The sequence below is a fragment of the Corvus hawaiiensis genome, chromosome 7 (assembly GCF_020740725.1).
Source record: "Corvus hawaiiensis isolate bCorHaw1 chromosome 7, bCorHaw1.pri.cur, whole genome shotgun sequence".
Lineage (NCBI taxonomy): Eukaryota > Metazoa > Chordata > Aves > Passeriformes > Corvidae > Corvus > Corvus hawaiiensis.
Window position 1 is genome coordinate 9,431,022 of NC_063219.1, and position 12,630 is coordinate 9,443,651.

The following is a 12,630-nucleotide window of genomic DNA, read 5'->3' on the forward strand; positions in this document are numbered from 1 at the left end:
GAAGCGACTGAGGGAGGGAGGCGGCGCCCCGGGGCCCCCTCAGCGCCCCCGGTCCGCCCGCTGGGGGCGCTGCTGCTCCCGCCCCGCCGGCCGCGCGCGACACCAGCGGCCCCGCGGGGAGACTCGGCCCGCGCCGGGGGCGTGGCAACGCCCCTGAGTGGCGTCCCTGCCGGCCAATGGACGCGCCGCACGCCTGACAGTTAGGCGGGCTCGGCCAATGGCGCGCGGCGGGGGGCGGGCGCGGCGCGGCGCGAGAGGCGCGGCCGGGCGGCGCGGCGGGCAGTCGGCGCGGTGGCGCAGGATGATGCGGCTGTGGCGCTCGGCGCTACTGCGGGAGCTGCTACTGCTCGGCCCGCCGGGGGCGGCCGGCGGCGGGGCCCCGATCCCGGGACCCCCCGCCGGGACCAGGCGCCTCCCGCCGCCGCTCGCCGCCCTCGGCGCCAGCCCTCCCGCCGCCCGCCGCGGCCCGGCGGCGCTGCCGTCAGCGCGGAGTCTGTGCACCCGCTCGGAGGGAGCCTTGGAGGAGCCGGGGAAGGGGGCGCAGGCGCCGTCACCGACTCCCGGCGAGCCCCCCGCCGACAGCGGCCACAACAATAACCACGGCGGCGGCGGCGGCGGCGGCAAGGAGGTGGCCGGAGGCGGCGGCGGGGAGAAGTGAGTGTGGAGGGGGCGGCGGGCGCGGGGGATGATGCGGAGGCGCCATGTGAGCGCCGCCTCCCCCTCGCACGCGTGGTGCCTGCGGAAGGGGCCGGGCTGGGCCGGGCGGGCGCTTCCCCGGCAGGTGCGGGGACCCCGGGGTCTATCCCGGCCGCTCCCCGGGCGGTGCGGGCCCGGCTGCCGGCGGGTCCCGCGGGTCGCGGCCGGGGGGGTCGGAGCGGGAGGGAAGCGTACACGCGTGGTGGTGGGGCGTGTGCGTCCCTCGGGGCTCCGCTCACCGCGGCGTGGGGCCCAGGCAGCGCCTGGGGCTTCCCCCGGCCTGGGGGTCCCTCCTGCGTGTGTGCGGGGGTGCCGTCCGTGGGGAGGCCCGGCGCAGGGAGCGTGCCGATAGGGTGGCTTTGGTAGCGTTTCCACTTGGCTAAAAATATTTTTCAAGAGAAGCGAAAGCTGTGTCATCTCGCATTAATTATTAAAGGCAGTGTGCATGGTGAGTAGTGCTGCCTTGGAAGTTTTGCAGGATTGTCTTCTCCACGTCTGTATCTACCTGGGTGCATTCCTATGTAACCCGCCCTAGGGTGACCCAGCCTTGGCAGGGGGGTTGAACTGAGTGATCTCCGGAGGTCCCATCCAGCCCTAAGAATTCTGTGATCTAGTGCAGCCAGGGACAGATACTGCCACTCGTACGTGGTGAGTACAGATGTTTATAGGCAGGATGTGTGCCTGCGCCAAGAGGTCCTTATTTGTCCCTTAGTGGCAAAGGTACGTGCAGGTCATAGAATGATAAGGCTGTATATGTTTATGAAGTTAAAATTCCTTCACTCAGAACTTGAAATACTCCTAAAAAAAAAAAAAAAAGGTCAGAGACAGGTGTATCAGCTCCAGTTTTTTACCTGGTAATGACTGGTAGTGGATACCACGGATAGGGTATAATGATGAGGTAAATGGATTGGCAGAGCATTCTGCTTTGTTAGTACTCAGCATTATGCAAGTCTTGAATGTTCATTTCCTACCACCCCCTGTCTGACAGTCTATGCATTGGTTGTTTGAACCTGGGTACATTTAGTATCTCAGATAACCTTTTAGAAGAAGGTTGACAGCTTAACTGCAAGCCCATGATGACTTCTCCTTTGTGTGTGTTTGAAATGTGCCCCGTGGCATTCCTGTAGGCACCCTGTGTGCTGATTATGGGGTGGCATAATTAAAATTACACCCAAGCTGCTTTCTCAGGCTTTGCTATGCTTATTACCTAGATGAGAAGAGTAAATGACAGAAGGAACAGGGCTGAGAAAGGGCACTTGACACTGAGCAAAGTCTCTGTTAGTCTGATGCTAAGAGGAAGTCTGGAAAAGATTCCACAAGGCCAGTCAGGAAGGCTTCCCCTTAGCTTGCTAATAGTTCTGCTTTTGAGTTGTGGTTTGTGGGGTTTTTTTTTTAGCATGAACTTCAATATGGCAGGTGGGGAAGGAGGCTGTGGCCCTGTTCTCTGCTTTTTCCCCCCAGATGTGTTAGCTGCTCAGCCTGGTTCAGTGGGGTATAGCCTGCTTTGAAGGTATCACTAGTTACTTCTGCTGTCAGATGCCTTAAAAAATGCATGCACGTCAGGTTATGTAACCATGTACAATATAATACACAATCATACGGCTGTAATTTTTAAATATATGCTATTGTTCAACAAATATGAAGTCTCTTCTTTGAATTAGCTCTATATATAATGTTTTGGAATTATATATATAATGAAAATTATTCTTCTGTGGCTTGAATAGGTGTGGTTTATAAAGATTGCACTTCTGTTTTCAAGCAGAAATACAGACATTAAAACTTTGGAAAAAAACAGCATGCCAGGTGTGATGCGTTTTTGAGGGTATTGCAAAGGTGATTTATTGAAGAGGCAATGTTTTCTTAAACTGAGCTGTTATTAGCTTCCTACAGCTAGCAACAATTAGTGAAATTCTTTAATTTCTAATGTGTGTGGTAAAGTTGTGTAATCACAAACCAGTTAAGCACTTTTAATAATTTTTGGCTTTTGACAAAATGATGTTTTTTAAAGTCAGATGCTTGTTCTGTGAGTCTTACTGCAGAGTGAACCGGGAGGAATTCTATAAAACATCTATCATATAGTTATGATCAAGGAAAAAACAAGAAACTTTCTTTTCATTTCAGGTTGTGCAGGAATTCCTGGTAGGACATTAGTCAGGCTGCTGGATACTTTCATTCTTACTTTTCTTAATGCAGAACTATGAAAATCTTCCTTCAAGCATTTGTAAATGGTAGAATACATGTGGAAATCATTGCTTTGTTAAGACAGAGTACAGGGTTGAGCAAAGTGAGGTTCTTCAAAAGATAGGTGTCTGAACTGCATCGACAACTGGGCTAAGTCAGTGCAGTCTGTGTATTCTGCTGATTCCAGCACTTTGCCATCCGTAGTGTCTAACATTTGAGTGGTGTTTGGCAAGTGGTTTGTGGACCCAACTGGCAATAGTCCTTTTTACTCTTTTTTTTTTGTTTATTTGTTAGCGTTGTTGGGCTATTTTTTTTTCTATTTGGTTATAAGGTCATGATTCTGGGATACAGAAATAACCCACAGTGTCAAAAGGCAGCAGTAAGGTTTTCCTGATTATTTGCTTGTCTAACAGTTCTTGCATAGAGAGAGTAGCAGTTGCAAGTGAGAGCCTAAAATGTTCTGTGCAAATACTGCAGAGAAATTTAGAACAGTTGAATTCCTCATAGAATAAATTATGAGGTCTGTGGCTGATGAAATAACTAGTATCCCATTGCATAACCAGATCCCCTGTGCATTTTTTCCTTCATATCTTCCACCACCTCCTTATCTCTGCTATCCAGCCTTCACACTGTGTATCCAACTAAAGCTTAATATATTTTAGAGAGGAAAAATAATTGAGCTTAAACTGAGAGTGGTCACAGACTGGTAAATTTAATTAATGGGAACTGTGGATTAAAACACAATAATATCTATGCTCATGCCTGAGTTATTAAAACACAGTAGCCTAATATACTCCTCAGTTATAGAAGTGTATAATATTTAATACCCTTTGCTCCTACTTTCAATATAACTGTTCTTTTCTTGCTTTTACTTTCAGTATAAGAGTGCATTGTTCATCTTGCATCTTATGCTGGACAGTAAAGGGATCAGTTTATCTTAGTAGAAGCTATTTCTAAATTACAAAGGCCTTGATTAAGGTGAGAGGGAGGAGCAAAATGTGAGTGACCCTAACTTTTGAAAGCTAAATTGCTCACTTTTTACAGCTACATATACTGCTGGACACTAGTATATAGAATATCACAAAGCGGTTAAAAGAAATGTTTCATTATTTTTTTTAAATGACAAGGGAGTGGTAGTGCTCGTTTTTAAGGCAGAGATGAATTCTGGAGATACTTTTAAAAATAAATTTGCTTTTGCAGCCAGGCCAGATTACAGAGGAATAACTAATAACCAGGCAGTGGTTCATTTCGCTGATACTCCTGTGGAGTGTGGATACAATACTCAGAGATGCAAGAAACAGTTAGAAGTGCACTTTTATTAGACCTTTCATAACGTCTGTAGAGGCCAAGGTTTTGAAGCTACAGTTTTTTGTTTTACCATAAGCACTTTGATAGCTAACATGTCTATCTTTGGTCTAAGTTTATAAATATGTAGTTTCCTCTTGAATCTTGTTTAAGTTCTTGGGTAAATAGTTGCCCACCTCTGTTATGGGACCAGCATCTCACTATACAAGTGGACAGAAAGTAGTTTCTTAGTGACTTGACAAGTGTTTGTGTCTCTTGGTTGGAAATATTTATCTGTGTTATGGTGACAACTTCTTCAAGGTGCCTGTTTTAGATAGAGGGGCTATCTGACTGTGACTTGCAGCTTTCATAGAATCCCAGAATAGTTTGGATTGGAAGAGACTATTTAAAGGTCGCTCAGTACAAACCCCTCTGCAATGAGCAGGGACATCTTCAATAGATCAGGCTGCTCAGAGCCTCATGCAATCTGACCTTGAATGTTTCCAGGGATGGGGCATCTACCTCCTCTCTGGACAGCCTGTTCCAGCATTTCACCACCCTCACCATAAAATTTCTTCATTGTATCTAATATAAAGCTGTTCTCTTTTAGTGAAAAACCATTATGCCTTGTCCTATTGCAACAGACCTTGCTAAAAAGCCTGTCCCCATCTTTCTTATAAACCCCCTTTAGGTACTGAAAGGCCTCAGTGCGGTCTCCCAAGACCCTCCTCTTCTCCAGGCTGAACAACTCTATTTCCCTGAACCTTACCTCTTCGCGGGGAGCTGCTCATCCCTCTGACCATCTTGGTGGCTTCCTCTGGACCTGCTCCAACAGGCCAATGTCATTCCTGTGCTGAGGACCCCAGAGCTGGATGTAGTACTCTGGGTGGGGTCTCACCAGAGCAGACTGAAGGGAAAATCCCTTTCCTTGACCTGCTGCCCACACTCCTCTGGACGCAGCCCAGGACAGGTGTGGCTCTGAGTGCACATGGCTGGGTCATGTCCAGCTGCTCCTCCACCAGCACCCACGAGTCCTTCTCGGCAGGGCTGTTCTTGATCTGTTTGTCCCCCAGCCTGTGTTGATTCCGGGAGTTACTGTGGCCCCGGTGTAGAACCCTGCACTTGGCTTTGCTGAGCTTCATGAAGTTCACACCTGGACAAGCTTCTTCAGTTTGTCTAGGTTGCTCTGAATAGTGTCCCATCCCTCAGGCTTGTCACCTGCACCACTCAGCATGGTGTCATTGGCAAACTTGCTGAGGCTTCATTCTATCCCACTGTTGGTGTCATTGATGAAGATACTAAACAGTACTGGTCCCAGTACAGACCCCTGAGGGACCACTGTTTGTGACAGTAATTGTGACCACATTTTTATGACTGGTGTCATATTTGTTAATAATGCCTGAAAGTATTATTAGCAATATCATATCTTTATATCATTTGTTGTTCTGTAAATCCTGTTCTGCATTTTGGCAGTTCTATCTTGAAGTACAAAGTAGGAATCTTCCATGTTTTTTGAAATTTAATTTTGTTTCTGTCTTAGAAATGCAGTGTTTGTTAAAATGAAATCATCCCCAGAATCTGGTGTAGGCTTTGTACTGATGCAAAAGGAAGAGCTGAAAGAACGAATGATACGGACTGCAAAGTCCTTGTGCTTGGAATTCCTGTTTTTTTTTTCTTTATATTTAAAACAGTCCACCAGTATTGTAGCCCACAGATTAGTACACTACCAAAGAAGTCTAGTTGTTTAATAGTCTGGTGCTTATTTATTTTTTTAAAGAAGGTAAATAAGTATCAAAAGTCATTATTCTTCAAATCAGGTAAACTGGAATTTCCACTTAATTTGACTGTGAAAATTGCAAGTTCCCCGACCTGAAAAACAGCTTTTTTTACATGTGTGGAGCAGAATTATCTTGCTAAGTGTGCTCCCAGTGCCAAAACACATCTTTTAGGTTAAGCAAACATTGGTTACTGACATCACTGATCTGATAAACTGCAGAGCAAGCCTTTTCACCCCTATTTAGCTGATAAACTTTATGAAAAGGTGGACTATTTGACGAGGAGCAATTTTCTGTAAATATATTGAATGTCATCCTCTTTGCTTTCGTAGTCTGTGCAGCTCTATTGTTTAATTAGGCTGAGTGACCCAATATTGAACAACAGCAGATGTGAAAGATATGAAGACCATGTTGAGAGATTTTCTGCTGTGAAGGGTGCACATCTCTTTAATAGTTTAAAAGCCTATGAAGAGGCAGCTAAAATCTTGGTTCAATGTCTGAAGTATTTTTCTGCACCTTTCCAGACAGAAATTCTTGGAACAGCTGTAAAATTCTGAGTAATTGCTCAGAAATGTGTAATTAAATAGGTTATCAGTTAAAATTTCTCAGTGTGTTTGCTGGCTGGTTTTGCTAAAGTGAAATAGGAAAGTTTCCTCTGCCAGACCTTCAGCAGTCCAGGAATGACTCATGTAGCATAGACATCCCTTAAAACATGAAATCTTGACACGTTGGGGAGCTCAGTTAAAAGCTCTGTGTAAATGATGAAGATGTAGGGGTGTGGACGATGTAACTTAGCATAACTTTTCAAATTAGTTCCCTGCAGAATTAGGATGCAGATGCAGGGGGAAGCTTTAGTTGCTATGTTGGTAGTTCTGGTTCTGTTGGCTTGACTGGACATACTGTCCCCAAAGGACTGAAAGCAAAATATGCTGCCTGGAAGACCTGAATTTTCTTTAGGAAAAGGGCTGTTCAGTAATTTGCTTGAGGTAGTAGCAAGCGTTTGTCTTGGTTGAATTGCCAGCCTGTCTGTGCATTAGTCAGCCAGCATAATTTAAATTTAAAAAAAAAAATCTAGACTGTAAGACAAGGAAAGTTCTGTTGGCTTACAAAGCTGTCTTCTGTTCTTAGTATGTAAATACAGTGTTTTAAATTAGAAAATGAGAGGTGGTATTTTTTACTACTGGTTTTCACAGCTAGTTACTAGGAAAGGAGGGAGGCAAGGGCAGTCTAGAGGTTGTCTTAAATTTAAAAGGGTATTTGGATATAATCAGATTTTTATTAAAAATAATCATAAATCTGACTTGTGCAAGTATTGGGAGAGGAGAGGATTAAACGTCAGTCGTAAGATTGCATTGGCCTGTCTAGGGTCTGTGCTTACTTGTAGCATTTTACTTTTGCAGTTAGAACCCTGAGTTCTGTTATTCAAAGATTACTAATCTCTTGAAAACTTCAGTGACTAGAATTTGGACCTGCTTTTTGTACACGCTTGCATGAATGTATAAAAATACATAAATGGCCACTGAGCATTCTAGTTTCAGGCATTAGTTTATCCGTTACCGTATAGTAAGAAAGTATTGCCAATATTAATAGATTATAAGATAGACCTTTACAGTTGATGGCTAGAATGATGTAAGACTACATACTCTGCATTTTAGTTAATATCTACATTTGTTTTCTTTTGGTTTTATGTATGTTTGCTTGTCAAACATCGGAACATTGGTTTTTTTTTGTCTGGAAGCAAACCTAGGCACTTCAGGGGACCAAAGGATGGGAATCCCTTTGCTGTTGCTGCCCCTCCCAGTCTCAAAGTGTATGTTCCACTGCTTACAGGCCAAGTGTAAAGACTTGGGCTCCTGCCTGCTGCAGGGTGCTTTGGAATATCAAGGAGAGCGAAACTTTTTATAGGTTAAATCTATAACATTCCAAAGGCTTTGAGGGAAAGCTGTCAGTGCTACAGCTTTCTGTCTTAGAAGGAATCTCAATGCTTAGTCTGGTAGGTTTCCTTCAGATTTCACATAAAATGGAGATGCAGGTAACAAGAAACTGCAGCCATAGGGGAAGCCTATCTTGGAGTGAAATAGGTAGCACCTGGGATCTTGGAGAGCCGGTGTGTTTACACTGATAAGCACAGTGACCATTAAAGGTGCATCTACACTGGGTTTGCTTAGCTAAGTAGGTGTGATGAGAATCACTCCTGCTTCAGGTGCTCCGATGATTATGCTGCAGATGTCTTTGCTTGTTTCACAGTAGCTGATGGGCCTTACATAAGCTACTAGAAGGATAAGGACTTCAGGACTCCTCTGTGGAGTCCTGAAAACAGGACTGTTTTGAAGAAAATATTACACATTTATCATCTCCTCTTGCTTGTAGAACAGTTGGGTCATAATGCTCTACAACTTTATTATGAGGCATGTACATCTTGGAATCTTATAAATAATTTATCCTCTTGCAAGTAACATAGCTATCTTTGGTAACATCAAAAAGAGGGATATGTGATTAATCTACTCCCAGAAAAATCTAAATACAATCTTAGCAGTAAATGTATGACAGTAAAAATATAACTGTGTTGCAGTTAAGAATGTTTGCTACTGTAAAATCTACTTGCAATATTACCATTTTTTTCTACTTAAAGTCGAACTAAGCTTTGTGTTCACTGATAAAAACGTTCTTTGAAATTAGTGGTAGCAGTTACATTGGTAGTGAAAATGTGTTTCCCTGAGAATAATGCAAAAATGTGTATAAATAAAAATAGGCACTAAAATAATCTATACTTTTTATATTCTGTTTTCCAGTAAAATGAAACAAGGTCTCCTTCCCAGCTTAGAAGATCTACTTTTCTATACTATTGCAGAAGGACAAGAAAAAATACCAGTTCATAAATTCATAACTGTAAGTTTACTGTTCCAGAGTGCTGTATGAAAGCTAACTACTGCAAGGTTATTTTAACATTCTAAGTGCAAGAGCAAAGCAAAGAATTTCTGTCGACCATGTTTAGCTGTGGGAAGGAATATAACTATTGTTTTTCCCCCAGTGCTGTTTCTGTAGTTGAGTAAGAGAATGAGTATATTAATGTTGTTATTCACTTCTTTGATGTGCAAAAGAGTATGCTTGAAAGCATCTGTGCCTATGGCACAGCTCAGTAGTATTTGTGCTTGTGTAAAATGTAGTTGGACCACTGGATTTCAAGTAATATTAATGTTTTGACATAAAATGCAGCCAAAATTGCCAAAGGAAATTGCTAAAGAATCAGTAAAGTGTCAAAATGTCTCTGTTGATAATGCAGTGGCAGATCTCTTATAGTGATAAATGCTGAGCAGTAGATAACTTGATTGTAATAGCATATCTTTTCACTTAGTAATTACTGTTTTATCATAATAGGCACTCAAATCTACAGGATTACGTACATCTGATCCTCGATTGAAAGAGTGCATGGATATGCTAAGACTGACTCTTCAGACAACTTCAGATGGTGTTATGCTGGACAAAGACCTTTTTAAAAAGTAAACTTTCTGTCAATTATGTAACTATAATTCTGAATGAATGCTGTCTGTGTGTTACTGAGTGCTGTCTTAAGGAGAGACATAAAGTATATAAATCGATTAGAAAGGGAGTTAAATGTACACTCCTCATGCTGTTTTGATAAAAGTTTGTTCTCAGATTTCATGCAGCAGACAGGCTCCATGATCTCCACAAGAGTTTAATATGTCAATGTTGTTTGCATGTGTTTTCACCCCATACTGCAACTATTGGTCAGATGCCAAACAAATGATTTGATGCAGCATGAGGTATTTAGTAGGATTATGTAAAACTGCTCTCTCACTACATTGTCAGTTTTTAATCTGAAGTTCAGGATGCTGCTTCTGTGTGGCAAGATGTTCCGAGCATGTGTGTAATTCTAAAAGTGAGTATGTGGGAAACAGTGAAGTTAAATTTCAAGATACGTGGAAATGAGAGGTGTTAGGATGGCAGACATTCCTTTGGTCTGTTTTGGAAAAGACCTGTGTGCTGTATTTTAGTGATGCTTTTATTGGTTTTTTTTAGCAAAGTCTGTAAGCTGAATAGTATAAGCACTGTTCAGGTTGTCTTCTGTTCATTTCAAGCACACTCCTTTGCCCCTCTGCTTACAGCTTTTGTGTGCCAAAATATTGGAAATTTGGAGGTTCTTAAATTTTGAAATGTAATTTTTAGGCTATTTTTCCATCTGCATTTTAATTCCATTTACAGGGTAAATCATAATATTTAAAACTTATTTGCACATATTATTTTGTATGTGTGTATATATTATACATATATAATATGTTTATTTTATATACATATAGGTATATAAAATATATACTATACTGTGTATTTGCATAGTTTATATAAGTGTAAATGTATAAACATAAAAGGTATGTATATATATATTAAAATATAGATAAACATTTTTGGAAATAGATTGAGAAAAAGCGAATGTCTGTGTGTGAGAGAAAATAACAGACCAGTCAACTCCTTAAGCAGATGTGAGATACTTTGTAAAGATCCAGCATGGACTGACTTTACTCCTGTGTTAAGTTCAAGACCAGGTTTTCACTGTTTTTATTGTCAGCCCAGTAAAAACTTGAAATTGTTAGATTCAGAAACCTTCCTGGGTGTATGGATGGTTTGGAAAGGAAATGCATTTGGTATTATGTGTTACATTTGTACTAAAAGACTTATTTGTCACAGTACACTCTGAATTACGTTTTAGGCAAGGGCTGTACATTTGAAAAAGGACAAGTGATTGCTAATTAGCAGGATTATCTTATGTTCTATGTCACATCTCTGGGATTCGATCCTCTGTGTGAGGAGAGTAGTCGTTACTATAACAATTTGTGGAAAGCTTACATGGTTGCTTCTTGTGTAGGAAGAATTTTGAACGTAAAGATAATACAGACGTGGAGAGGTGAATTTTATTTCACATAGCAAGTTTTTCTTTGCAGCAGCAGAAGGTTCCTTTGCAACCTTTTTCGTAAATTAAAAACCCCCAAACTTCACTTACCTGTTCCTTGTAGGGACACTGCATTTGTTGTGAAGAGACTTGCACAGAATCCCTGTATTTTCTTCTACAAGTGTTTAAGGTGTGAAATATAACTAATGTATCTACTCAACTGTACTTACCTCAGGACTTTGAAGCTTCAGTTCCCTAAACATAGAAGTCAGTGGTGTAATTCTCATCTTGAATTTGAATCCAAAGCTGCCAGATCACATAAAGTATCAAGGTTAAGTGATCTGGAGTAGTGGTAACATAAGCTTGACTAAATCAATGAAATCCAGTAGAAATTAGCTGTAAAATACACCAGCTCATATGTCTATACTGTCTATTTCTGTATGCCTTTTTAGTGGTTCTACACATTAGGCTCCAATTTGACTAAAACTGCTTTATTTTGAAGTTTTTTGGCTTTACAGCACTCTCCACATCACAATCTCCATGTTACAGGCAGAACAACTTGGAGTTTTAATCTTTCATTTGCGGAATTTCTTGAGTTGAAGATTTCTGGGGTGCACATTCTGGAGAGAGTGCTGACAGATTCATGAATTAGTTGCTTATGTTGCTAACATGGCCGTGATGTGGTCTTTGCAGAGTGAGACCAAGCTGCTACTGAAAGCAGTGTGACATGCTGGTTAGCTTGCTATGTGAATTTTCTTCTTTCTGGTATTACTTACTACAGTAGTACTATCTATTGTTAGATGAAACTTGGGCAACTTAATAAATATGGAAGATTGTACTTGCTAATCTTCCTTACAAAGTGTGCACATTTTGACATGCCCTGTGTTTTTAGAAGTTTCTATGGCATTGTAGCTAGTTTGTAGAAAAAAAGTCTGATAATATTTGTAAGAAATCCTCCTAACCCTCTTAGCTTTTCCTTAAACTCATAGCATGTTCCTAACAGAAAAATATACGACTTGCAGAAAGCCCTTTTTCTCAAATAACAATATTTTGGTCAGTGGGGTAGAGTGGGGAGGAGGGGTAGGAAAGGCATAAGGCAATCAGAATTGAGTTAATTTGATTATAGTGTACACTTGAATGAAATGATAGCTACTGAGTAGCAGTTCAACTCTTAAGTTTAAACCCTGGTTTTTTTTCAGAATAGCTTGCTTGGCTTTGTAGGATTAGCCTTTGTCACAAGGTGCTGTCTATCCTGCTTTATTGACCCAGAACTGTGGTATTGCTACCACGTCTTTGATGTGTGGGTAAGAAGCAGCAGTCTCAGTGTGTTACGTACTGAGCATCAACCTGTCAATCTGTTTCTGGATCTCAGACAGGGTTTGCTGTTTGCTGCTGAGTGGCTGTGCTGCTCTCAATATAGGTAGCAAATCCTGATGAAAACTTTAGTTTTAGAGGAACTTAACCCCAGGTGTTAATAAATGTTTTCATCCTGTTTGAGCAATTAGATTTGAGCAATCTTTTGACAGAAGGTAGAGGATTTCCACCATGTTAGAATATTAATATCTGGTTTGTCAACATGCTACTTTTTTTTCTAAAATGTTTAAATGTGTTGAACACTTCTACAGACCCAGTAATGGAATTTCACATGGCTTTCTGTAATGCATAAACTGTAGCTTTCAAAACAGGAAAAAAGTGTATCTGTACACATAGCTGAAAAGCTCTTTGGAATTGAAAATTCAGATTATGTTTTTAGCCATGTCTGTTTTGTGTAGGGAAGCAGTAATCAGC

The 12,630-nt window shown here is 41.8% G+C and overlaps 1 protein-coding gene across 2 annotated transcripts in view; it reads left to right on the forward strand.

The window, feature by feature from the left end:
- Window positions 1–275: 275 nt before the first annotated feature.
- The window catches only part of GLS (glutaminase), a 61,050-nt gene continuing 48,695 nt past the window's right edge, over window positions 276–12,630 (forward strand). For both annotated transcript variants that reach the window (XM_048309467.1, XM_048309468.1), the window contains exons 1-3: window positions 276–654; window positions 8,729–8,825; window positions 9,315–9,436. In XM_048309467.1, the coding sequence (XP_048165424.1) occupies window positions 302–654; window positions 8,729–8,825; window positions 9,315–9,436 (572 nt within the window). In that variant the 5' untranslated portion in view covers window positions 276–301. The remainder of the gene's footprint in view (window positions 655–8,728; window positions 8,826–9,314; window positions 9,437–12,630) is intronic.